The sequence below is a fragment of the Orbicella faveolata genome, unplaced genomic scaffold, assembly GCF_042242905.1.
Source record: "Orbicella faveolata isolate gen_17 unplaced genomic scaffold, um_ofav_v1 contig_4, whole genome shotgun sequence".
NCBI classification, from domain to species: Eukaryota; Metazoa; Cnidaria; class Anthozoa; order Scleractinia; family Merulinidae; genus Orbicella; species Orbicella faveolata.
In genome coordinates, this window is record NW_028301569.1 from 1,892,501 (window position 1) to 1,920,000 (window position 27,500).

Below are 27,500 nucleotides of genomic sequence, written 5' to 3' on the forward strand. Positions count from 1 at the left end.
TCTCTAGTTCCTTCCCATTGAGAAGTTATTGTAACTGGTGAATCACCATCCTCATCTGATTCGGCCTCTTTCACCCCCAAAATCGCTGCTTGCACCCCTTTATCTCTCAAGCTTGAAATTTGGTCGTACATTAAGGCGTTCAAGGGCGAAACAACTAAAACTACAGACTTACAAGTCGTACTTGGAGAAGTGCGTATTGCATCCCTTTCCTTCAACAATCGCGGCAAAACGTGAAAAACTAGCGATTTTCCGCATCCTGTTGGAAGCACTGCCACTAGATCTTTCCTTAAATACAGCGCCTCCAGACAAATCACTTGTTTAACTTTCAAAATAATATCTGTATAGCCAGCCGAAAGCATCGCAACTTGAAGTCTACTTAAGAACGTGAGTGCCATTTTGAAAAGACAAATACAGTTTCTCCCTCCCCAAGATAGAACTGTTTTTACCGTTGACAAAAATAAGTCAAAGACCCACCCTCTGTGCGGATTTAATTTGTATACATAGGCACTTGACCAGCCGCAACCAAGGTACTTTCTCGAGGGAGGAAGAGAGAGGACCCTGGGAACGAGGTTGGTGTTGTTTGTTTATCACGTCCTGAAGTCTCTACGTCCCACGTCCTTGAGTCCCCCTGCATGCACGCGTCTCACGTCCCCACGTCCCCGAGTCCCTGCGTCACCTCGTCCCCGCGTCCCCACGTCCCCCCGTCCCGGCATCCCCAAGTCCCCGCGTCATCGAGTCCTACGTGCCACGTCCCAGTCCCCAAGTCCCCGTCCCACTTTTAGTCACAGCCAAAATTATACAATAATTAATTCATTACCCACTTAGTCAATCACAACCATCTCTTCATAAAAGACAGTTACATGAACGTTAAATCCAGCTGCTGGAGCAACAGTGATTTTGTATCTGAAAATTAACTGTTTGGGATCCATTCAAACTTTTTCTGCTTGGTTTGTTAAATCAAAATATATCATACCATAAAGACTATCAAAGTTTGCGAGATTCAGTTGTGTTCCAGTATTATAATCATTTCTTCTTTTAGCATAAGACATCAAATCATTAAAAATTCTTACCTTACTTTCTGTATCATACTCAGTTTCTGCACAGGCGGCCCAAGCACGAGATGAGAGGAAATAATTAATGTAAATGAAACGTATGCGAACGTGACTCTTGCCTTCGAGCGGTGTTGTGTTACAAAGATGCGATTTACAGGGGTTTGTATGGGAACTTTACAGGTTTGCTTTAAATACCTCAAATTTAATGTTCTGTGAATAAAACTGACTTACCTTGCTTTCCTGTCGTATTCTTTGTTGTTCCACGGTGTTTGAGGCCGTTTTGAAGCGTTTTCAGCGAGTTAGCGCTGAAGGTGGTGTCCCACTAGAAAAAACACAAGGCTGGCTGGCTCAGAATCGAACCATCGTACTGCGAAGGCCAAAATATTCCCGAGGAATGGACTCAGCCGCCTCAAATCACGATCAGCCGAAGCGTGAATAACTCGCTTCCCAGTCTGTCGGTCGCTGGTTCACAAATCTCATCGCAAGGGCCTGAAAATCGCTCTTTTACCAGTTCAAATCTGCCTCTCTCGCTGCTGCATCATGCGTAAACCAACGGTGCGGATACCAGATTTGAAATCTAAGCTTAGCGACCACGTCCGCTCGACAAAAACAGCACTCGGTCGGGGTGGGACGGAACTATTGCCTATATGCAAATCAACACCTTGCGAGGGTACACTGCGTTAGATTTCACCGGAAACCGCTAACGCTTGATGGGTTAAAACCCCGCGAAAAGCCGCGAATGCATTCGGAGCATATATGTCAAATCTGGAAAAGTTAGGTGCCGTTCGCTGTTTTGTATTGTAAAGTTGTTTGTATCGTAGTTTGTAGTATGGGTGAAAACCTCACTCCCGAACAAGCGGAAATTTCTCAGTTTGCCAGGAATGGCCATAACGTATTGGTTACCGGTCAAGGTGGAACAGGAAAATCCCGAGTGGTAAATGTCATCCGTGATGACTGCAGGCAGCGTGGACTTAAAGTAGCTGTAATTTGTTCCAGTGGAATCGCTTGCCAAGTTTATGATCGAGTTGTTGCATCTACTGTCCACTCGTACTATGGACTTGGCGCCGCAAATATGCCTTCCGGTCAACTTATCGATCGTGCAACAAGCAACGTAGGAGTTTCGAAAAAACTTAAAACAGTGGATGTAGTAATCTGGGATGAAGCAAGTATGTCGAGTGATCGTATGTTGGAACTTGTGAATGCCTTGCATCACAGACTCTGTGAAGATAAGTCCGAGGGAGAGAGTTTGCCATTTGCGAGAAAGCAAATTATTATCGTTGGTGAGTTTTTACAGTTACGCCCCGTACCAAGCTCGTTTGATTCGGGTTCCTTCATGTTCCTTTCACGAGTATTTGTATACGCCATAACCCACAGATTTCAACTCACCAAGGTGTTGCGTCAATCGGATACCGTGGACACGATGTTCATGAATTGTTTATCGGATGTCAGATTAGGAACTTGTAGCCAGGAAACCGCCTCATTTATTGAGGAGTTATCTAGAAGCCTGGATCCTCAATTGAAAAGCATGGCAACGCATATTTTTTTCAAGAAAAATTCTGTATTTCTTTTCAATCGTTCTGTCTTAGAAGAGCTCGACGGTGAGTTACTCCGCTTCGATGCCACCTTCGATGGAAAAGGTGAGAAGATGAAATTTCCGAGGGAAAAAACCTTGTTCTTAAAGCGTGATTGTAAAGTCATGCCAGTGTGGAACAGATCAGATGCCCTAAAAAATGGAAGCATGGGAACTTTTAAGAGTGTAGACGGAAATAAACTTCTGGTTTACTTCGAGAAGGTCGGTACAGTTGGCATTGAAAGAGTTACCTGGATTCAAAGGAATCGCCAAGGTGAGAAAATTGGAAGTGTAAGTCAGTTTCCGATTATCCTGGGGAATGCTGTAACGTGTCATAAATAGCAGGGGTTGGAGCTCCCAGCGGTAGTTCTGCATTCATCGAAAGAATTTGTCCCCGGTTTAGTCTACGTTGCAATGTCCCGGGTCAGATCTGAAGATACACTGCAGGTATTAGCGTTCAATAGCAACCAGATTTTACCAGCTGATCCAGAAGTAATTCTTCAGTGCAGCCGAGATGTTGGAGAATGCGATGCCTCTCTTCGTTGCTGCAAAAGGAGGGTGGCTGCTGATGAAACCTTTTTTGACGTTGGCGACAGGTTTCAACCGGAAGATTTAGACGACGTTAGCGAGGACCGTTATCAGTTCCTCATATATGTTTCCGATGGCATGGTGCATGCTTACTTTGAGCTAGAAGACTCTGATACCAGTGTTAGCATCGCTCAAATATATCAACAGATGGAAAGTCACGAATCAGAACTGTCCCGTCCGCCTCCAGGTTTAGACACGAGAGAGCTTCTGATTAAATTGAAAGTGGAAACGCCTTATTCCGATTTCAGTCAAAATGTAAACGAAGCGGTAGATGTCCTGCTGGATGCCAGGTTTTCGGACAACGTGAAAGCGTTCATTTACATTATGTGGTTCCATTCTTTCTGCGCCTTGGAGACTCACATATTTGATAACCCCGACGATCTGGATGTTAAGGTTAATAGATGCGATTTTACGACGGCCACCGCTAAGTTGCAGAAATTATTGGTTTCGCCCGAGTTTGCCTAGTACATTCTATGCCTCTTCAATGCCTCCACCTTTACATCAGCCCAGCGGTCAGTTGCTTGTGATATTGGAACTGCTTTGTACATGAAATTTCTCGATAACCTTTTGGTTCTATCGGCAAAAGAATCAAACGAAGAAGCGATCGCCTTTGATGTGGAAGATATGCCAGCTGCAGGCAAAGCAAAAGTTCGCCATGTTGGGGGTTGGGCTATCAGGAAAGTGCTTGAGAAATCTAGAAGATACGTAAGGGCAAACATGTACAGCGAGAACGCGCAAACCATGCAATCAGTGAGGCAGCATCACAGCATTAGCGAACTTATTGAAGAATCGCTTGTTGGATCATTGACGATATTAGCAAATGAGAGTCAGTACAAGGACACTCTTCAGGTGACTGAGGCACGTCAATACAGGGAAAGGGGCCTTATACACATTGAGGATGCTGTATACAAATTTTTCATGGCCCTTGAGAACGAAAGAGTCAAGTTATTAAACGATCAGACAATGCGCAGAGAAGGAGCCAATATGGTGGAAGTGGCTTTACAAATGATCACAAACAACCGTTAGCTTAAAGTAAAGTGGACGGAGTGTTTCAATGTCGAGGACCATGGAAGAAAAGAAGGCAACTGTCTTTTAAATCCGCAACTATTTTCTTGCATATTTTTAATTCGTCATTTTCACGATTTCAAACTTGGTTACTCTTATGCAACTGACATTTTAAAATATCTTTCAATATTTGTAGGAGTTAATGGACACGATTTGGGTGTCCGTTGTTAGCGTTTTATTCACATGGGTACGGCTCAGTACCTTAGAGACTTTCGACGAAGCTACGAACTGAAGAAGAGCGCTGAATTGAGGAAGAGGGCTTTGCAAGGCCAGGAGAAGAATCAAGAGGAGACGGACTGAGTTCCCTTCAAGGTGGGTAATACCTAAAGGTTACACATGTAGAAATGAACAGTGGCTGATCGAAAAGCCCTGGGCACTAGTGTTTCTCCAAGATTAAGTTTACATGAAGTATGTTTTTTAATGTTATTGTCATGCGAGAACATACATACGTAACACAAAATGCGGTTGTACATCACTTGCCTTCCGTAAGGGATTGGTCGAGGTAAATGTTTGGATTTATTTTCCCCGCAAGGAGTTAGCTTGTTTTTTTATTTTAATCCGTACGAATATACAATGTACAACCTTACATACAGGTTCAGTAGCAACTAGAAGATACTTCTGCTCGGCGGCCATTTTGAAAATGTCATCTAAATATAATAGGTAAAGCCTTTATTTAAGGGTAAATCTGATTTTATGTTAGGGCTTCACTCAGACAAATCTCTATGACAGACATAACAGCTAAGGACAATGATACGTAGATGGAAACAAAGTTATTGACATTTTGGTATTGGCATTTTTGGTAATTGTTTTCCAATTTTTATTAATTTGGTGAAATTTTTTGGCTAATATTCGCCAAAACAGGCTGAAGAAATCAAGAGAGAGGGACATTTCCTTAGCTAAACACCAGACTCTGAATAAACACTTAACAGGGTCCGAAATTGCGCTTTCCTGGTCGCCAATGCGACTAAAAATTTTGCACTGGCGACCAGAATTTCACAACTGGTCGCCAGTGGGCGATTAACTATTTCATGTCACGATAAATGTACAAACAATAACTTTGATTTTCAGCCAAATCAATTAAAATAGAATTCAAAGCCGCCAGCAATTGGTCACTTCCGTTTTACCTTTCCCCTGCCTTTGAAGTATAAAACTGATTTTCTGGTTATTATAAATCAACCATAACCTTTTACACCTACGATCATTGCAAAGCTTTGCCGCCATGTTTTTCAGCGGTTTCCCATAACATACGTATTGCGGGCGTAAGAGGTCCCATGCGTTACTTGGCCATGAATATTTATTCAGGCGATGCGGTGTCCAAAGATGTTCCGAAATCTTTCTGTAATTTATTACAAAGTGGAGACGGAACATCCGCGAAGAAATTAGATGAAGATTTAGATATTCTCTGGGCGTCAAAAGGTGGAAATGTAGATCTGTCAAAGTGGTCAAAAGATGATTTCAGCACTGGTTTGATTCCTGATTACATCAATTGCATATCATATTTTGCCAGCAAGCCGGCGGTGACCAAAAATTTTGGTTTGTGTTTCACTGCGAAGGAAAAATTTTATTGACACTTTTTGGTGACCACATTTTTCCATATGGCGACTGAAAAAAAATTTCAGTCGCCAGTTGGCGCCTGCTGAAAAAAGTTAATTTCGTACCCTGCTTAAGTCCATTTATAAATACGTGCCCACAGCGATGTCAAACTAGTTTTGTTCCCTAATGTGTAAAAATGCTGCTAGTAGTTGCCTAGAACTAATTATCACATATGCCTCCATCTGCCTACAATTCTGTTGAAACATGATTGAAGGAAACATTTTTTGTATGTAACTCTTATATGCAGGAAATTCTAACAGACAGATCAGAAGGTAAAGTAACATCTCATGGGCGGCTTCTGCATTTCATCCAAAAGTAGTGATCCAAGTGTCCTTGCCCGTGTCTATTTGAAAGGAGAACTGGTATCATTATGTGAAGCATACAAAGTCCGCTTCAGACAAAGTGAAATCAAAAAGGTGTTGGCTACAAAACTCATTGAAGGCATAAGAAGCAATAGGACAATGCCATTCATTGCGTCTGTTGATGACCGACAGTTCCGGGTAGTAGAAACAGTTGCTGATGAGTCCCTTAGTAGTGTGAGGATCAGGTTCAGACTATCAGGTAAATATTTATTGGCCATGACCATTGTCTAATATTATGTTCCAAGATCCAGAATAGCCACATAAAATGTTTTTTTATGATTCCAGAATACTGATTATTTTACAGATGCTCATCTTGTTAGTGTTACTACACTCTAGAAATGTCTAGTACTTTGCCTGTTGGTAGTGAGCAAGATGAAAAAGGGCTATCAATTGGTTTTCCAACATTACTTTTGTGGCTTATTGTTGTTTGACTAAATCTTATTGAGTTTTGTGCAGATTCTTGTTGAAGATAAGTGGGGTTGTTGTTCTGCCCATTGCAAGAATGCACTTGACAAAAGTGATTTTCAACCCCATCCTGGTTTATCAGTGCAGGCTTAATTACTGAATTGGGAAATTGAGTCAACTTTATTGCCACCATAGATCTAAATCCTAAACACATGGACTGCAAGTCGAACCAGAGTTTGGTTGATACGAATTGGCTGTTGTTGCCCAAGCTTTCCTCCCTCCAGTCGGTCATAAATTTATAAAATTGGTCTTGTTCTCCTAATCGAGGATCTGATGCAGATGAAATGACCAGTTTATCATTGAACAATTCTGCGAGGTTTGCCGTGTGGGACAGTATTGAGATGACACCTTCAATCTCAAAGCCAGCCTCACCTTTTTCATTCATCTCCTCTTGATACTTCTGTTGAAACAAATAACAAGAACGTGTACTTACAACATCATGATCTCATAACTAGGCAATGTGAAAACTGTGCTAACTTGATTTATCTGGCTTTTGAGGGGAAAAATAGATGTTTGAGCAATAGTCTAGGTGAATTTTCAGGAAAGCAAACCCGCTGGAAATGCTAACTTTAAGTCACCAGGGCAATAAACTATCAGTTTCTTGTAAACTGGCCATTACTAATTTGTAACATGTGTATCTTAGCACAAACATTATTTTACCTGCATGAGAAATAGCATCTTATGATTCAGAACATCCTCAGCCAAATGGTTTCTCGTTTTGGCAGCCGGATCCAACTCAAAGTGTTGTGTTGTGTTTCATGCAGTGGAAGGCTGCATGTCTTCTGGTCCCAGTTAAATGCATCTTGAAACTGCTGCCAAGTCACATTTTTCCCTTTTATCTTTAGGCAACATGGCTTGCCACTCTTGTTACTTTTTCTAATGTTGTTTCGGATTTTCTTTATGTTGTGCTGAATGAACATGAAACAAACATTTATATTATAAAGAGCATTTTTAATTTACTGCCATCAGTACAAGTTTCAATCTGTTAACCTTTTGTTGTTTCTTTTGTTAAATACAAGAACTAATCAATTGAAATTTGATTACTTGTTTTTCATCTTGTGTTAAGTGCTTACAGCCATACTTTCTTTTTTCATAATGTCTGATAATAAAACAATCAATGTTATACATGCCTACACTGATCTTACAATCATGCAATGTCTACCTTGGGATCCATGATTAAAACCATTGGCATTCCAGTGTGTATATTGGGTACAATAAATTTATCAGCCACTGGATCCCTCTCATGAAAGTGTAGCTTGATAAAGTGCCTGTTACAGTCAGCTCCATCCATAATACACCAGTAGATTCTTTATAGGAAAGAGAAAAAAATGTTTCAAGGTTTCCCCTTCCTTAGACAAATTTATATAGTTTGGTATTTTGTGTGAGAAGAAATTGATTTCTCTATTTACAATTTATAATTTGTATGGATTGGGTCCAAGGGTGTGCTGTGAATGAGCCAATTTTTCTTTTTTGTAAAGTGGGAAAGCAAAGAGTTATTCATGTTAAGAAATGGAATTAGAATCAAACATAATTATGTATTATTTTACAATGTTCATGATTTCTTGCACGTAGTATAGTTTCAAATTGATACATGTTTGCTCGTGTCAAATGTCATGAGAAAAGGGGTAACACAATAACAACCAGTCCAGGTAATATTTAAATGGAGTAAAGTCATGGGGATGATTGTCAATTGATTATAATATTCTTTGACATCTAGGAGTAACAGAGACAGACTCTTCAAACTGAAGACTAACATAGGTGAGTTAATACATGTGCCCTTGTGCTATAGTTCTTATAAACTGTGGAATACTTCTGTTATGATAACTGACAAGCCACAAACATGTAGTCGGATAAGAAATGCTGGATTAAACATCACTAATGTTTTTCTGCTGGAGTACACTTACATTGCATTTGATATACTTTATTGTAGGGTTTTTCATATCAATTAATCATAATATGTGCAAGATCAAGTGCTCTTTAACTCCCTAGATTATTTGAATACTTCAAAAAGGTCTGAAATAAACTTGCAAACTATTCGTAGTAATCTGAATGACCAATATATCATAATTATGAGCCAAATTTGTAAAGGAACTTAAAACTGTTTTTTCAGCATGACATGCGTGTGTTTTAAATTGATTTATTTTATTTTTTTCTTTCTGCATAGCAGCATACCTTGTGCGCAAACTCAAGTAAAATACCGATGACAGAAAAAAGAAATAGATGACCTGCAAAATGCTGCACAATGTGACTGATTGTCGATCAAACCAACAGCACTAGAAATGCATGTACAGCCCCAAACAGTGGGCAAACATTCCATTTTGAGCTAGTTTTTTTCATACTTTTTCTTTGGCATTTCAGAGTAAGGGCAGGGTAAGCTACAAACATATTACAAAAAATATGCCAACAACACCTTACAACATTACAACATATTGTGGTGGTTGTAAGGTGGGATACCACTCTGTAGCTTCAGCAGGCCAGTCTTGCATAAGTAACATTTCTCCCACTCACACAAATCGAAACTCCAGCATTTTCCTGACACCTCTCTAAACATTGAAATAAAGGTCACTGGGGGTGCATTCAGCAGAAGGAAACTGTGCAATTGGAAAACGAAACCCACTATCACTGAAGAAGACAAATTGTAGCACATGAGTGGCCAATTGGGGTTCTGTTTTGCCTGAAAATAAACAATTACAGTTACAAAGGTGTAGCCTATCAGTAAATTTAAAATCTTTATCGACAATCGGTGCACATAAAATGTTCACGACCTGGATTATACAGAAGTTATTTACCTGATAGTCTTGACATCAGATCGTGGCCCTCACCAAGGTCAACAAATCCAACAAGTCTATGTTTTCCATTTTTAATCACCATCTCAAGGTTTTCCTAAAATTATCAGAAAATACTGTTTTCCTTGAAAGCAACTTAATGACAAGTGTTCATGTTTGGTGGAATTTGAGAAATGTGGGTGTAAAAGTCGTGGCTAGACATATACTAGTGTTTCTATATGGTCTGTCCACGAGCCACATGTTTATCCAGCCGTACTCACATTCTACATATTTGGTAACGTTGAAATGTTCAGTCGCATAGCTCGTGCGATACATATATTGCAAAAAGGTTATAAAGAACATTACGTTTTTTACATAAATTGTAAATAGCCTTACGTGCTTTGAAAATTGAGAGCTTCGTTTTTGTATCCAGATGATGAGGTTCAGGGGTGTAGCTACGATTTTTCCAAGGGGGGGGGGGGGGGGGATGTGTCAAACCCAAGGTACTTTCCAGATATTCATGTTGACATCCCTGTTGTGTTTTTGAAACGTTGCATTTACCTTTTGGATTAGCAGTTTTGAGTTCCATGTAATAGAAGCTACTCTATTCTAGTCTCACTGCTCATCAGTGAAAATGTATTTCAGTGAGAGGCAGTGTGGTTGGTTTAACGAGAATGGGGGGGTCACGGGCACTCCAGGACCGCCTCTCTAGCTACACCCTTCATGAGGTTCTCTGTAGGTTTAGCATATTCCATACGATGAATGGATGAATGTAGTCTTTAAACAATAATTTATTAGTCTCATCAAACGTGAGTCTTTACAGTCAATAAATAATCAATAAAGGATGATGCAATCAAGTGCAACACAACTAAACTTCATTTTTAAAGCTGCTCGGAAAAGTGTCCTACGAACCTGAATTTTCATTTCGTCAATTAAAAAGCCTCCCCAGTAGTCTTCCTTCTTGAGACCTTTCTCCAGTGCTGCTCCAAGCACCACTTTAGCACCTGGTCGTTCCATCCGGGTTTTTCATCTACTTTGTTCTTGTAAAATCTGGAAGCATGTAGATAGGTTTTGTTTGTAAGTGGTATTGTATACTATTCTTAATACGATGTATGACATGTAAAGAGCCATGTGGATGACATTTACGTTACGTTTGAAAAATAGGTGCATGTAGTCTTCTCATACCTTATTGTGCGGTTGCTTGGGAGAGTAATGAATTTTCTTAGCGGGTCAAGAACGTGGGGATTTTTACAGTATAGTATATATCCTGTTTAAAAAAAGCAATAAGAACAACAACAAGAAGTTAGGAAATTGTTGTACAAATACTTTCAACCTGTATTGAGCAAAACTGCAATTTGTAGCAAACCATTCGCTAATATCTTTTGCCGTTTCCATCAGTTGATGGCCTTATTTATTGCGAGAAATGTGTTTAATCGTTCAAATGAAAATGAGCTAATCAAAGAAATGCGTTATACATGATCTTTTCCAATCCGGTTGTTATTCAAGAACTTACCCATTGAAGTAATGATCTAGTTCTGTATCTCTTCATTCGCGAGTGATTTTCTATTTTGACCCCTACCATAGGTACATTTTCTTATTCCGCAATGAGGGCAACTTTTTTAAAGCTAAATTTGCGTCGCCACAACGTTGAAGAACTGTCTGCTAAGCGAAAATAAAATAAAATAAAACAAATCTCAAAAGCTTGTACTTACTTAGGATGCCATCGGTATCCATGTTTGGTTTTTGTTTGGATTATTTTCTTCTGCTGCTCCCAAAGACATGCCATCTCGTCTGGTACCTTTTCTTTGGCCACGTTCTGTAGCATCGTTGAAAGATCCGCGTTATCCTCGTCATCCATCCTGAAACACTCGTTCTCGAATTTGTCTCTCCACTACTTCTCTCTCCTCTCCGCATTAATCCTGTTGCTCCTTTCTTGTTTTAGTTGAAGGACAACTTCCTCCTTAGACAAATATCGTTTGGTACATTTAGGGTTAATCCCGATGCGTTTTTCCTTGCGCTGCCTCTTGAAGTTTTGCATTTTGAATACTTTGTTGCACTCTGAGAAGCGAGCCCCGGTAACGCTAAAAATTTTGCACTTTGAAGAGAACACCAAATTGATGTTGTCTTGGCCATCATTTGACAGGTCGTTGTACAACCCTGACACATGTTGCACAAAGGCTTGAATACTTTCTCCTTCGGGAAGGGCAAACCCATCGCAAAAAGAGGATTTTTGGATGTACTCCAAAGCCAGACTATCTTGACCTTGAACGGACAATGAGGAAAGACCAGGGACATCACTTAAATCCTTTTGGTATCCATGAGCCTTGATGGTGATAAAAGCGTTGTCTGAATTGACAGTTTTGGACACGACCACTTCAGTTACCGCTCTAACGTTGTTGAACTCCCATTTTTCTGGGCGAACAAAGGATACAAAGTTAGTTTTGTCGGTCATCATTTTCCAGTCACTTGGAATGCTTATACCAGCCAGTTTACCTGATAGCGAAATGCAATCTTGATGTTGTTTCGGTGCTGGGTCATTTCTACTTAGATTTAAATAAACATTCCGTTGTTGTTTACGTGGACCTCTCTTTACTTTTTGAATTGAACCAAGCCAAACATCGTGTACAAGAAGACCCAACGACGTATAACTCAAATGTGATCCGCTATTAGTGTTCACCTTACTTTGCTCTGCGTGGTCGATGATATCCTGTATAGGCGTCACAGCACCCTCTTGGTATACATAATTAGCCATTAACCTACGAATGATGTGAACGACTTTATTTACAGGTTTAAATAAAAAAATAAGCGGTTTTGTTTTGTTCTTTTTGTATCGCGAAGACATGATAACTGAAAGAAGCTTACCATAATTTCCACTCAGCTGAATAACCAAGCGATTTGGCTTTTTTCTTGGGAGGATTGTACTCCGTCTCGTCTCTCGCCACTTTCGACAGCATAACACCTAACTTTTCCAGATTTGACATATATGCTCCGAACACATTCGCGGCTTTTCGTTGGGTTTTAACCCATCAAGCGTTAGCGGTTTCCGGTGAAATCTGACGCAGTGTACTATGGCAAGCCGTTTGTAGCAAAATTTAATCCTTGCAATATATGTTTAATCCTTTAAATAACGGTTTTATTTAAAGATAGAAAAAGGCATTCAATCCAATGGCAAATAAAATTTTTGGTTCAATTCAATCTTTTGATTTTCATGATTCAATCCAATACCTGGAATATTGATTCAATCCAATATCTAAAATATTGATTCAATCCAGTACCTGGAATATTGATTCAATCCAGGGGATTCAATCCAATACCTAAAATATTGATTCAATCCAATACCTGGAATATTGATTCAATCCAATACCTGGGATATTGATGCAATCCAATACCTGGAATATTGATTCAATCCAATACCTCATGATATACAAAACTCAGAAATTACTTGAATTACAGAATCCCTAACTTCTAGCAACACAACTAAACTGAAGAGAAATCAGGGCATTTGATAACTGCCATGTGCACTACTCTGCCTTGTAGATTTTTCAGGTGCTTATCAAAACAGATGTTAAAATGTTGCAAGGTTAATTTGTTATCTTATTTTCAAAGGTACCCAGGACACAAGACTAACTTCTTGGTGCACTGGCGTAATGGCTACTAACAGGACTCATGTCACTAGCCAAAACTAACTTTGCACCAGCCAGCCTTTTTCATACACAGCTTCACTGACTTTTTTACAAGAGTGGTGGTCAATCTTGGATATTTCTTGTTGCACCTAAAATGTTAATAATAATCATTAAGAAAATTTCACTCCCACAAACACGAATCCTGCTTTTCTTGAATATGGTTATGTTCAATCTCTGATGTACTTTTATCAGTGTTGCCATTTTCTTTTATCTCCCTTTAATAGTTAAATATTTATCATATGCTTATTAAGGCAATTATTTCCATGAAATCCACTCATAGTTTCCCAGTTTTCATTAGTTTCTATTCTCTTCAATCAGTTTTACTTTGTCAGGATAATTCTCAATTTTGTTTTCATCCAGTAGACCAGTACTCCATTCCATCATGATTGTCACAATGGCTAGTGAAAGTGCAAAAATCTACTATTCAAAACTGAAATGTGTGGCTAGTTGGCAGTAGTGTTAGCCTTAAGCCCTGGGTACCCGATAATATTCACAACAAATTGGTGCCATGTTTATCATAGAATATCAAGAAAAACATCGTTTTCAGGAAAGAAGTACCACATGTGGGTTAAATAATGCAAAACATGAGACGACAACATTGAAAAACGTAAACACATCCCAATGTTCAATGATTGCTGTCTTGTAAAATGTAAAGGTTCTTATTTCAAAAATAACTTAAAGCCAGGTTTACACAAGCAGTTTTTGTGAGAAACGTGTTTGACTGTACTATGGCAAGCCGTTTGTAGCAAAATTAAATCCTTGCAATATATGTTTAATCCTTTAAATAACGGTTTTATTTAAAGATAGAAAAAGGTATTCAATCCAGTGGTAAATAAAATTTTTGGTTCAATTCAATCTTTTAATTTTCACGATTCAATCCAATACCTGGAATATTGATTCAATCCAATACCTAAAATATTGATTCAATCCAATACCTGGAATATTGATTCAATCCAATACCTAAAATATTGATTCAATCCAATACCTAAAATATTGATTCAATCCAATACCTGGAATATTGATTCAATCCAATACCTAAAATATTGATTCAATCCAATACCTGGAATATTGATTCAATCCAATACCTCGAATATTGATGCAATCCAATACCTGAAATATTGATTCAATCCAATACCTCAAATATTGATTCAATCCAATACCTCAAATATTGATGCAATCTTCCTGGGCCGAGCGCGGCCAACAGGAACGAGAGTAACTGAGCACTAGAGAGCACTGAAAACATGGCGGGCGAAGGAGAACTAGATTTAGAAGTTTAGTTTCCTAAGTTTCTTGCAGACATCTTGGATAAAACGGAAATAATTTTTGAGAATTTTGACTCAGAAGTTGGAATCATGGAAGACCATTTCGTAAAATTCCTGTTGAGGTGCTCGAGGAACTTTGAGGACTAGGATTCATCTGTACAACGATAACAAAGATGATTGGAGTTTGGAGATGGACAATTCACAGAAGATTGACAGAGTATGGCTGAGAAGATATGAGGGGTTTCAACAGCTTACCTGATAAGGAACCGAAATCATTCAAGAGTATGGATATAATTTCATTGCAGGTTTCTTTAAGTCCATTGGGTTACGGGTTCAACGGAGAAGAATAAGAGAAAGGCTAGCAAAATTAGATCCCCAAAATACTGTCTTGAGATGGGGTGCGTAAATTCGCTTTGGCATCTGGATGGACATCAGTCTCTGATCCGATGGAAAATACTAATTCGGCTGTATAGACGGATTTTCTCGGAGAATAATGTTTTTGAAATGTTGTGCCAACAATAAAGCAGAAACAGTTCTTGAATTGTTTCTGGATGCCGTTAAGAGAGACGGAGAATTTTGGCCTTCCAGAGTACGAGTAGATCATGGTGTTGAAAACGTTGGTGTGTGCGATACAATGGAGCAGGTTAGAAGAGAGGAGAGGGGCAGCTTCACTGCAGGGCCATCGACACAACCAACGAATTGAAAGATTGTGGAGGGATGTTTCCGTTGTGCTTCCCACTTGAACTTTTACACTTTTTGTAGTATGCAATTGTCAGGCATCCTGGACACTGATAATTCAGTACATCTTTCCACCTTACACTTAGTTTTTCAACCAAGGATAAACCTTGCTCTTTGCCAGTTCACTGAAGCTTTCAACCACCAAAATGTAAGAACAGAAAAAAAACTGGTTGCCATACCAAATGTGGCTTAATCATATGATGCAGCCTGAAAACCCCCTTTCAAATGGAAAGTCATATGATTTTGAATACTATGGTGATGATCCTGATGGTCCAACTCCATTGAACAGTGATAACAATGTTGTAGTTGAAGAAATTGACCTGGGACAACATGATTCAGTGCAGTCATTTGTATTGGAAAGGCTAGATCCCTTAAGATAATCAAGTCAAATAGGAGTAGACATCTTCCAAGAGGTTCTAGAACTAGTGACTGTTAAACTTGGGCAACTGACAATTGCATAATACTACGTATGTGTGGGCTGGGTAAAGAAGATTATGGCCCTTAAAGTATTTTGGCAACTCAGTTCACAACAGAAAACCTCACCCTGTATCAAGTAAATTATTTTCTCATCTTCCTTTTCATTGATATACAAAACTCAGAAACTGCTTGAATTACAGAATGCCTAACTTCTAGCAACACAACTAAACTGAAGAGAAATCAGGGCATTTGATAACTGCCATGTGCACTACTCTGCCTTGTAGATTTTTCAGGTGCTTATCAAAACAGATATTAAAATGTTGCAAGGTTAATTTGTTATCTTATTTTCAAAAGTACCCAGGACACAAGACTAACCTCTTGGTGCACTGGCGTAATGGCTACTAACAGGACTCATGTCACTAGCCAAAACTAACTTTGCACCAGCCAGCCTTTTTCATACACAGCTTCACTGACTTTTTTATAAGAGTGGTCAATCTTGGACATTTCTTGTTGCATCTAAAATGTTAATAATAATCACTAAGAAAATTTCACTCCCACAAACATGAATCCTGCTTTTCTTGAATATGCTTATGTTCAATCTCTGATGTACTTTTATCAGTGTTGCCATTTTCTTTTATCTCCCTTTAATAGTTAAATATTTATCATATGCTTATAAAGGCAATTATTTCCACGAAATCCACTCATAGTTTCCCTGTTTTCATTAGTTTCTATTCTCTTCAGTTTTACTTTGTCAGGATAATTCTCAATTTTGTTTTCATCCAGTAGACCAGTACTCCATTCCATCATGATTGTCACAATGGCTAGTGAAAGTGCAAAATCTACTATTCAAAACTGAAATGTGTGGCTAGTTGGCAGTAGTGTTAGCCTTGAGCCCTTGGTACCCGATATTATTCACAACAAATTGGTGCCATGTTTGTCATAGAATATCAAGAAAAACATCGTTTTTACGAAAGAAGTACCACGTGTGGGTTAAATAATGCAAAACATGAGACAACAACATTGAAAAACTTAAAACACATCCCAATGTTCAATGATTGCTGTCTTGTAAAATGTAAAGGTTCTTATTTCAAAAATAACTTAAAGCCAGGTTTACACAAGCAGTTTTTGTGAGAAACATGTTTGACTGTGCACACGGCACAGCAAAAATTTTGTTTACAGTTCAAAGTTTAGTGTGCCAGTAATGATTGGACAGCAGAAATATGCACAATACCAAAGACCAATGTGGTAGCAAAATTTGCCACAGTTTATGTTATTTGCCACAAAAAGCTAGCACACACAGCTTTTAATAAACAAATATGTTTGTCACATAAAAATTGGTTAACTTACATCTACAAAAGCGGCAGTAATGGAATCTAAATTTTCCGTGTCCCTTGTGTCTCGGTTGTAGCAATGTCTCATTTACCTAAGCACACTAATAGTTTGATCAAGAACTTCGGCGTGCGCTTCTGCAACTTCTGAGTCAAAATTCCCAAACATTATTTCCGTTTTATCCAAGATGTCTGCAAGAAACTTAGGAAACTAAACTTCTAAATCTAGTTCTCCTTCGCCCGCCATGTTTTCAGTGCTCTCTAGTGCTCAGTTACTCTTGTTCCTGTTGGCCGCGCTCGGCCCAGGAAGATTGCATCAATATTTGAGGTATTGGATTGAATCAATATTTCAGGTATTGGATTGCATCAATATTCGAGGTATTGGATTGAATCAATATTTTAGGTATTGGATTGAATCAATATTCCAGGTATTGGATTGAATCAATATTTTAGGTATTGGATTGAATCAATATTCCAGGTATTGGATTGAATCAATATTTTAGGTATTGGATTGAATCAATATTTTAGGTATTGGATTGAATCAATATTCCAGGTATTGGATTGAATCGTGAAAATTAAAAGATTGAATTGAACCAAAAATTTTATTTACCATTGGATTGAATGCCTTTTTCTATCTTTAAATAAAACCGTTATTTAAAGGATTAAACATATATCGCAAGGATTAAATTTTGCTACAAACGGCTTGCCATACTGTACACACGGCACAGCAAAAATTTTGTTTACAGTTCAAAGTTTAGTGTGCCAGTAATGATTGGACAGCAGAAATATGCACAATACCAAAGACCAATGCGGTAGCAAAATTTGCCACAGTTTATGTTATTTGCCACAAAAAGCTAGCACACACAGCTTTTAATAAACAAATATGTTTGTCACATAAAAATTGGTTAACTTACATCTACAACAGCTGCAATAATGGAATCTAAATTTTCCGTGTCCCTTATGTCTCGGTTGTAGCACTGCCTCATTTACCTAAACAGACTAATGGTTTGATCAAGAACGTCGGCGTGCGCTTCTGCAACTTCTGAGTCAAATTCTCAAAATTATTTCCGTTTTATCCCAGATGTCTGCAAGAAACTTAGGAAACTCAACTTCTAAATCTAGTTCTCCTTCGCCCGCCATGTTTTCAGTGCTCTCTAGTGCTCAGTTACTCTCGTTCTTGTTGGCCGCGCTCGGCCCAGGAAGATTGCATCAATATTTGAGGTATTGGATTGAATCAATATTTGAGGTATTGGATTGAATCAATATTCCAGGTATTGGATTGAATCAATATTCCAGGTATTGGATTGCATCGATATTCGAGGTATTGGATTAAAACAATATTCCAGGTATTGAATTAAATCAATATTTTAGGTATTGGATTGAATCAATATTCCAGGTATTGGATTGAATCAATATTTTAGGTATTGGATTGAATCAATATTCCAGGTATTGGATTGAAGCATGAAAATTAAAAGATTGAATTGAACCAAAAATTTTATTTGCCATTGGATTGAATGCCTTTTTATATGTTTAAATAAAACCATTATTTAAAGGATTAAACATATATTGCAAGGATTGAATTTTGCTACAAACTGCTTGCCATAGTGTACCCTCGCAAGGTGTTGATTTGCATATAGGCAATAGTTCCGTCATACCCCGACCGAGTGCTGTTTTTGTCGAGCGGACGCGGTCGCTAAGCTTAGATTTTCAAATCTGGTATCCGCACCGTTGGTTTACGCATGATGCAGCAGCGAGAGAGGCAGATTTGAACTGGTAAAAGAGCGATTTTCAGGCCCTTGCGATGAGATTTGAGAACCAGCGACCGACAGACTGGAAAGCGAGTTATTAACGCTTCGGCTGATCGTGATTTTAGGCGGCTGGGTCCATTCCTCGGGAATATTTTGGCCTTTGCAGTACGATGGTTCGATTCTAAGCCAGACAGCCAGCCTTGTGTTTTTTTCTAGTGGGACACCACCACCAGCGCTAACTCGCTGAAAACGCTTCAAAACGGCCTCAAACACCGTGGAACAACAAAGAATACGACAGGAAAGCAAGGTAAGTCAGTTTTACTCACAGAACATTAAATTTGAGGTATTTAAAGCAAACCTGTGAAGTTCCCATACAAACTCCTGTAAATCGCATCTTTGTAACACAACACCGCTCGAAGATAAGAGTCACGTTCGCATACGTTTCATTTACATTAATTATTTCCTCTCATCTCGCGCTTGGGCGGCCTGTGGAAGCAGTAGTATTCTTGGCTGGCCTGGACTATAATTATGTGGAAATTTTTGTGGTTTTGCGAGGATCAGTTCAAAATGGCGGCTCCAACAGTTTTATTTACATATATAATACACTCACCGAATGAAACAGGAGGGGCAGATCGTTTTAAACTCGTCCGTTCTTCCATTATCTATAACCATGTAATCTCTCAGCATAACCCGCCATGGAGCTCTCCGAGTTAACCAGCTCAATTTAGCAGCCAGGCAATTTTACTAGGACTGGGACCACTGCGCAGGAGAAAACGCTTTACCAATTGAAAGTTTTCAATGAAGTTAGATTAATCGAATGAAAACGTCTTTAATTCTCAATCGGAACTTAGTAAGGTTTCTCTTTTCGAACTCCAAGTGATTCATTTACAAGCTGACAATTTTCCTACACGCGTAGCTGAATTACGTTTTCGATCAGACTCAAAGCTTAACGCATATGAATGGGTTTGTCTGTGTGTTTAAAATTGCCGCTTTCATTTTATTGCGCAGTTTTAGCTTTTAGATTATTCAACCATTAAATTACAACGCTAGAGGGTCAAGAAACAAAATCTATCTGTTAAAACAGATATAAACATCTGTACTGTCAGAATAAAACGTCTCATTCTGCACTGGTACTTCCAGGACCGTCAACAAGGACTGTGCTAAGCGCAGGCCAAGAATCGCGCCCATGAGTTCCTGTCCAGGAACTGTCATCAAAGTCATCGGTGCTACTTCGCTCTTGGCTGCAATAAGGCGACTAGTGACAGCATCGTTATGATATTTGCACCGGATATAAACAGCTGCACCATAAGCTTGCTGAGAGGCGTCAACAAATGTCACAATGCGCTTCGACTTGACAGGCTCTGGACTTCACAGGCATCGGGGAATCTTCACCTCTTCAAGGCTTTCAACTGCTCCAACCAATCCCCGACTTTGTTGGCTATTTCATCTTGTACTTCGTCGTCCCAATCGTAGCCTCGCATCCACAGCTCCTGAAGGAGAATTTTTGCAACAATGACGTACGGGCATACAAATCCCAGAGGATCAAATATCGTTGCCACTTTACGTAGGATGTTTCGCTTCGTTGTCTGCAAGTCTGGCGAAACCGGAGAAGTGGTTACGGTAAACAAGTCCTAGTGTCTTTATTACAGGATCTTGGCCGCTGTTTATCATGATCTCTGCAGCGCGTTCTTCTGTCGGAATGGCTTCGATAATTTTCGGTGAGTTGGAGATCCACTTTCTGGCATGCATATTGGCAATTCCTCACAGTGCTTTCAATTGACAGTACAGCTCCACTCCTTCTTCGTCATTTTCAACACTGTCAATAGAGTCGTCCAGGTAACGATACTGTACATACTACTTTGAAAATATAAAGAAAAAGTTAACAAGTAATGGCATAATTAGACAACAAAGAGCTAGAAAATCTTCAAACAACTTAAAGAACGAAAACCAGATCTTAAAGCACAATAAAAACGCTACACAAATCAATGGGAGATGAATAATTGAAACCCTTACCTTATGCTCCAAAATGAAATATAATCGAGCCTTTTGCAAAACAGTACCATCCATAACTTTCAACGTATCTCTCAGCCTTCCGCTCCTTCACCGCTTAAAACACTTAGAATACAAAGCAAAGTGCTAATGGACCACTACTTAGCGAACTCTTCTACTAACAAGGTTCTATGTAAATACACCGGGAGAAAAAATAATTAAATAAATAAGAGGCAAAGCGCAAACCAATTACTTATTACAGCTTAACATACCTGCCGTCGATATAGAGCTTATCAGGCTCAGTTTTACTAAAGAAAGCGTGCTTTCCATCCTTCCTTGTTTACTTTAGTTTGTCCATTTGCTGATTTCTTAATTCGTGTAATTCTTTAGGGATGTCCTCGAACATCTTGTAATCCGTACCTTTAAGTTTTCGTCCACATTTAAAAACTTTCTCTCTATCTGGAAATCTTAGAAAGCGGGCTACGATAGTCCGACTGCCGTTTCCGTCCATCCTTGGTTTCCCATCCTAAGCACCCGCTGAAATTCAATATCTTTCGCATCTTCGATTCCCAGGACATTTTCCATGAAGTTTGCCAACACTTTCTTCGTATCTTCATTGAGGTTGCATTTTGTTGATCAGTGGTTTCCATTAATTCGGGTATACCCTCGAACTTTAGGTTCTCCCGTTGGCTGTACGCCTCGAGGTAGAGGACTTGTTTGCGGCATTCGTTATATTTTCAAAGTAGTATGTACAGTGTTGTTTACATATCCCTTGGGTTCGATCAAAGGCGCACAGCCCAAAGAATCACACTTTTTGGAACAAATATTTTTCATCCATGCATAAAGTCCATATTTGTAATGATGCAGTGTTTATCTTTTGTTTGCCTTTCTGATAAACTTGTGCAATCCCATCTATTGGAGGTCTAATAGATTTAGATGATTTTAGATAAATGTAAATTGGTTTCTTTGAATGTGAGGGGCATAAACAACTTTCGAAAAAGGAGGACAATATACAGATGGTGTAGAAAACAAAAGGCAGATTTCATATTTTTGCAGGAAACGCATTCAAAACACGAGACTGAAAGACAATGGAAAATGAATGGGGAGGTGAGATTATAATGTCGCATGAAAGCGCTTATTCACGCGGTGTTTCCATTCTTTTTAAGAAAGGAGTTGACTTTATTATTCATTCAAAAATATTACACCTAATAGGACGCTATGTGATTCTGAAGGCGGAGATTAAAGAAAAAATGTATTTATTGATCAATATTTATGCACCAAATAAGGATACCAATATTGTCGAGTTTTTAAAAGATTTAGGAACTACCCTACAAAAAGAGAATTTGGATGATGAAGAAAATATAATTCTTGGAGGAGATTTTAATTGTCCTCTTAATCCGGTGCTCGATAAGAAAGGAGGTATACTTTTACCGAGAAAATCAGTAGTAGCAACCATCGATTGTTTATGTGCTGACTTTGACCTTGTTGATATTTGGAGAGTGACAAATCGTTCCACAAAAAGCTATACGTGGAGCCAAAACTCGCCGATGATTCTTTACCGCTTAGACCACTGGCTTATTTCGAATAATTTACAGGATTTGGTTACAACAACAGATATCATTCCAGCCATTAAAACTGATCATGCGGCCATTTCTATAAAGTTCAGTATCAGTGAAAAGCATATCAAAGGTCCGGGCCATTCGAAAATGAATTGTTCACTTTTGGATGATAAAGACTATATTAGAGATGTAACAGCTAAAATACCTATCTGACTGATACAAGGTCAAAATGAATTGACAGACAACAGAAGCATCTGGGATTGGACTAAGTATAATATCAGAGCTCGTGCAATCGAGCATTCGAAATGAAAAGCAGTGGAAAGAAAAGAAAAAGAAATGAATATTCAAAAGGAATTTGCTAAAGCTAAGCAATTATTTGATTCGGACCCTAATGCTAACAATACAAACGCTCTTAATTCGGCGAAAGAAAAATTAGAACTTCTTTATGAAGAAAAACTTGAAGGTATCATTATTCGTGCGTGAGCGCGCTGGTGGGAACACGGAAAGATTTCCGTATAACCCCATACATTAATTATGCATGCAGAATTATTAATTATGTATGCGCTCTATTGTTTTTGAAGACAATAGGAATTCCCGAGGGTATTGAATATATACATTGATAATTACTACTAACTGTATGAATAAAAGAGGATTTCATTGCGCGCTTTTGCGCGCTGTCTTTTCGCTGATTCTCTTCTTCCCCTAACTCCATTCTTCTCTCTTTTTCTTCTCCATATTATCCAGGCTCCTTGCGCATTTTTTTTCCTTTTTTCACCTTGTACCCCTGCAGGTCTCGAACCACTTACCTTTCGCATACCTCTCGCTTACCAGTCTCTCTTCCACACCACTACACTACGAGGTTCAGTTGAGAATTTGCACTCGAAAAATCATTTTTATTTTACTTCACTCGTTCACATTGCCAAAAATTTACATTACAATTGAATTATTCCTCTGTTTAAAGCATGTTTCACGCTGCACGAAAACACGCATCGCATGTTTTTATCACTAGCTCCCTGGTGAATATAAAGGGGATGATTTATTTCTTTCTCCCTGTTTCCTCTACTCTCTTGTCATTTACAGTTTACCGTTTTTATAGGAATGTCTACTCTAAACTTTTTTAAATTGTGTAAAATTTTGGCAGATCACGATCAGTGCATACAGTGGTGCAAGGAACACAGTCTGCTCGCGTCGTCAGTTATGTGTCCAGGGGAAAATTGTAGCAATACATTGACGTGGACACGACGAGCTTCATCGCGAGATGGGTTCGAATGGCGGTGTTCGAGAAGAAAATGCAATGGCATGGAACAATGCGCCAGAACTCATGGTTTTCTGGAAGCAGGCTGTCCATTGAAAAAGTATTAGCCCTAACGTACGCTTGGGGGCACAAATTTACTATTACGCAAGCAGTGCACGAGACCTCACTAGATGACGAAACCACGTCAACAGAAACGGTGATAGATTGGTATAACTATTGCCGAGAGGTTTGTGCCGACAGAATCATGAATCATCATGCGGGGCAAATAGGCGGACCAGGTAAGACTGTGGAGATTGACGAGTCCAAGTTTGGCAAAACGAAATACAACCGCGGTCGCTACATCGAAGGACAGTGGGTCTTTAGCGGCATCTGCCGCGAGACCAAGGCCTGCTTTCTTGTTCCGGTAGCGCAAAGGGATAGACACACTCTTGCCCATCATACGCGCCCACATATTGCCGGGGACACGCGTGATGAGCGACATGTGGAAAGCTTACGACTGCCTAAAAGACGAGGGCTATAGTCATCTCATAGTTAACCAGAGCCTAAACTTCGTAGACCCAGACACAGGTGCGCACACCCAGCGCATTGAAAATACATGGTGGGGAGTCAAACGAAGTATGCCTCGTACAGGAACATTCAAAGATCTCTTTGAAAGATACCTACAGGAATGGATGTGGCGTAAGCACTATGGAGATGATCCTTTTGGAAACATTATCAAGCATATCGCCGACTTGTATGAAGTGCGCAAAGATGCGTAAATTGTTCCTTGTACCACTGTATGCACTGTTCGTGATCTGATCGCCACTTCATGGAGGAAAGAAACAAAATACACAGCTTCATCGCATGGGTCTGAACTTGAGGAAGGAAATCAACGGGAAAAAACGCCGAGAGACGCGACAGGTAAGCTATAATTTTTATTTCACTTTGTTTACATTTACAAAATTAGTATAATAGTGGCTAACCCGCTCAACAGATTATCGCTAACCGCAAGCAGCCGGTTTTGCTTAGGCCTAAAGCAGTATTTTTAAGCTTTTTTAAACTAGCGAACAGGTCTAAATCGCTATTATTTTAAGCAGTTTTAAGCCTGCGTTCAGTTTAAAAATACGGTAAATGCGGCCCAAATTATGATATTTCGCATCGGATGTCCGTGATTTAGACCTAAAACTCGAGAAATTATTCTAAGTCTCAAAGAAATCGTTCCATTTTTGCGTATTTTAGATAGAAAATTGGAAAAAAAATCTAAAAGTATGCGACACTTAGAAAAAAAATGGTAAAATTTAGAGTTATTCAAATCAAATAAGTCTCAAAGGAGCGCTATTGTTTACTCTATTGTTTAGTTAAACAAAGAGCTGTATGCATAATAAATGTATGGGGTTATACGGAAATCTTGCCGGGAAGACGGCGAGAAGAGTACAAAATATTTTCTTAATTTAGAGAAAAGCAACCATGTTAAAAAGCATGTGCGGAAATTGAAAACTAATCGCTCACGGATCCCTTTAATATTCTTTCTGAACAAAAACGTTTTTATCAAGAACTATATACAAGCCAGATTAAGAATGCAGACAACACACGAGCGACGGAATATTCTTGAATAATTTAAATATCCCAAACCTTACAGAACAACAAATGCTATCGTGCGAGGGTAAAATAACTTCAAAAGAATGTGCCAAGGCTCTGGATACCTTTCAACTCAACAAAGCGCCAGGAAATGATGGAATTCCAATTGAATTTTACAAAACATTTTGGTCGCTCATTAGCGAGCCTTTCATTAGGTGTGCGAATAAGTGTTTTGAAAAAGGTGAAATGTCAAGTTCCCAGAAACAAGCAGTATTTACTCTTATTGAAAAGAAAGGAAAAGATCGCTCCTTTTTGGAAAATTGGAGACCAATTTCTCTTGTTAATGTCGACGCGAAAATTATGTCTAAGGTTTTAGCGACTAGGATAAAAAATGTTCCACCATACATTATCCATCATAACCAAAGTGGCTTTGTTAAAGATCGCTATGTAGGAGAAACTGTACGATCGATCTTTGATTTAATGGATTTTACTCTTAAAGAAAACATCCCAGGTCTAATGATTTTTATAGAGTTTCATAAAGCATTCGACAGTGTAGAGTGGAATTATCTTGTGACCTGCCTGGAGGCATTTCGCTCTGGTCCCGACTTTATCAGATGGGTTAAGACACTGTACAAGAATATACAAAGTTGTGTTATCAATAATGGTCTCACAACAGGTTATTTTGCGTTGGAATGAGTGGTAAGACAGGGTGATCCCTTGTCTCCTTATTCTCTATAGCAATTCGACAGAATACAGCGATAAAAGGTATCTCGAGTGGTAAAGAGGAAACAAAGCTTCTCCAATGCGCTGATAATACGACTGCAGTTTTATCAGACAGAGATTCTGCGCGTGCCCTTTTCAACCCCCTATATGTTTTCAGGAAACTGTTAGGTCTAAAGATGAATACATCTAAAACTTGAGGAATGTGGGTTGGTTCCTTAAGAAATAACAAGTCAAAAGCCTTTGGTATTAAATGGAGCGGCGAACCAATCAAAGCCCTTGGGGTCTATTATTCTTATGTTACTAAATTACTGCACGAAAAGAATTTTATCAAGAGGTCGGACAGCATCAAAAAACTTGCAAATGTCTGGTCTTCAAGAGGTCTTTCTGTTTATGGGAAAGTGACAGTTATAAAGTCTTTAATTATTCCTAAATTTGTTTATATTTTGTCACTTCTGCCTGCTCCAAAGGAAATCGTCCAAGAGTTGAACCGAATGTTATTTAAATTTCTATGGAAAGGAACGGATAAAGTAACAAAACTGTCCACGATAAATGAATACGAGAACGGCGGACTAAAAACGATCGATCTTAAAAGTATAGTTAAATCATTACGGCTGGCCTGGCTGAAAAGAATCTTTGAAGGGAATGACGGTGCTTGGAAAAGCTACCTACGAGTTTCACTGAAGCGTTACGGGGGTCTCTCTTTATTTTATTGCAATTACGATGTTAAAGACCATCATGTTCCTTCCGTTTTTTATTCTGAGATACTTCAGTGGGTGGTCAGAATTCCGAGACGGTTACGATACTAAAAAAGAATGGCAACATATAGTGTGGAACAACAAAGAGATACGAATAAACAATAAACCCATCTTCTATGGAACTCTTTTTGAAAACGGCATAATTTATGTAAACGATCTTTTATTTGACACAGATACCGCGAATTCTTTTCAGATTATTTCAAGCAAAATAAGCAACTAACTTTTTAACTTGGGCAGGACTTCGTCACTCCGTACTATTACACCTAAAAACCAAGGAAAGCACTCCCTCCAAAATTTCTTTATTGGCAACGATAGACAAAAAAGACTTTGATGTGTTAAAAAAGAAATCTAACGACTACTACACATAATAAAAAGCTCAAAAGCCCAACTTCCAAACAATTCTCAACATCTGAGACAAACTTTTAATTTGTCAGAAGATCACTTGAAAAAGGTTTTCTGGCTACCGCGTAAGGTGTCCTTTGAACCATACATAAAAGCATTTCAATAAAAAGTCCTTAATTCAATACTATTTACTAATACAAAGTTACTTAAGATAGGTTACATCTCAGAGGATAAATGTTCGTTCCGTAAATCAGAACCAGAAACCCCTTACCATCTCCTTTTTCATTGTAGCCTTGTGCAACCTTTTTGGAAAGATTTTGAATACTTCTTCTACCTACTGACAAGAGAATTCGTCCACCTTACTCTGCAAGATGTCATGATTGGCATTATTTACGCAAACTACACTTTACTGAACTATCTGATACTAGTCGCTAAACTATATATATGGGATTGCGGAAGAAATCTGACTCCTGTTATAAACGCCTTTAAACTAAAGGCAAAAATTAAATATGAAATGGAAAAGTTTATACGTGTTAATACTAATAACATGAACAAATTTAATAGACTGGGAAATTCCAAGAAAGCCTGCTACTGTCGGCAAACTCGAGGAAAAGTTGGTAAGCACAATTTTTTAGTTGAATATTATGCCCTGAACACGAAAAAGTTGTTTATCATTTTGAGTTT

At 38.8% G+C, this 27,500-nt stretch overlaps 4 protein-coding genes and 2 pseudogenes across 9 annotated transcripts in view; 2 read left to right on the forward strand and 4 right to left on the reverse strand.

Moving 5' to 3' along the window:
• LOC149100894 (uncharacterized) overlaps window positions 1–690 on the reverse strand; it is a 4,188-nt pseudogene extending 3,498 nt beyond the window's left edge.
• LOC149100892 (uncharacterized) overlaps window positions 1–1,629 on the reverse strand; it is a 52,558-nt gene extending 50,929 nt beyond the window's left edge. Inside the window, exon 1 of one of the 2 annotated variants that reach the window (XM_089276263.1) lies at window positions 1,284–1,626. The gene's annotated coding sequence lies outside the window, so the exon portion shown is untranslated. Of the gene's footprint in view, window positions 1–1,283 lie in introns of both variants that reach the window. The other variant, XM_089276262.1, reaches the window with a different exon arrangement.
• Window positions 1,630–4,676: 3,047 nt separating this feature from the next.
• On the forward strand, window positions 4,677–16,894 carry LOC110057990 (uncharacterized). Of its 4 annotated transcripts, XM_089276523.1 has the most exons (5): window positions 4,677–4,777; window positions 4,869–4,935; window positions 6,116–6,429; window positions 8,413–8,453; window positions 8,863–11,152. In XM_089276523.1, exons 3-4 carry the CDS (start codon window positions 6,156–6,158, stop codon window positions 8,439–8,441), a joined length of 303 nt encoding a protein of 100 aa, XP_089132649.1. In that variant the 5' UTR covers window positions 4,677–4,777; window positions 4,869–4,935; window positions 6,116–6,155; the 3' UTR covers window positions 8,442–8,453; window positions 8,863–11,152. The 4 variants fall into 4 exon arrangements, with proteins under 4 accessions (XP_089132649.1, XP_089132650.1, XP_089132648.1 ...); XM_089276524.1 differs by lacking the exons at window positions 4,869–4,935; window positions 8,863–11,152 and adding an exon at window positions 11,604–16,894; XM_089276522.1 differs by lacking the exon at window positions 4,869–4,935 and having other exon boundaries at window positions 8,860–11,152.
• On the reverse strand, window positions 6,424–8,085 carry LOC110057961 (uncharacterized). Its single transcript, XM_020764577.2, has 3 exons — window positions 7,858–8,085; window positions 7,356–7,603; window positions 6,424–7,095 (listed from the first exon to the last, which is right to left on the reverse strand). Exons 2-3 carry the CDS (start codon window positions 7,371–7,373, stop codon window positions 6,556–6,558), a joined length of 558 nt encoding a protein of 185 aa, XP_020620236.1. The 5' UTR covers window positions 7,374–7,603; window positions 7,858–8,085; the 3' UTR covers window positions 6,424–6,555.
• Window positions 11,226–12,302, reverse strand: LOC110057953 (uncharacterized). The gene has a single exon (XM_020764564.2). It carries the CDS (start codon window positions 12,300–12,302, stop codon window positions 11,352–11,354), a length of 951 nt encoding a protein of 316 aa, XP_020620223.1. The 3' UTR covers window positions 11,226–11,351.
• Window positions 16,895–17,319: 425 nt separating the features above from the next.
• LOC149100895 (uncharacterized) overlaps window positions 17,320–27,500 on the forward strand; it is an 11,010-nt pseudogene continuing 829 nt past the window's right edge. Inside the window, exons 1-2 of the transcript XR_016203185.1 lie at window positions 17,320–18,943; window positions 19,777–27,500. The exon at window positions 19,777–27,500 is cut by the window's right edge and continues 829 nt beyond it. The product of XR_016203185.1 is annotated as an uncharacterized LOC149100895 (transcript). The remainder of the gene's footprint in view (window positions 18,944–19,776) is intronic.

What these genes read in the sequence shown, in the direction of transcription:
- LOC110057990 (XM_089276524.1), top strand. Translation starts at nt 6,156, where the DNA reads ATGGGCGGCTTCTGCATTTCATCCAAAAGTAGTGATCCAAGTGTCCTT. An exon ending in GATCAGGTTCAGACTATCAG is followed by an intron (nt 6,430 to 8,412) that starts GTAAATATTTAT and finishes TTTGACATCTAG; the next exon opens with GAGTAACAGAGACAGACTCT.
- LOC110057953 (XM_020764564.2), bottom strand. Translation starts at nt 12,302, where the DNA reads ATGTCTTCGCGATACAAAAAGAACAAAACAAAACCGCTTATTTTTTTA.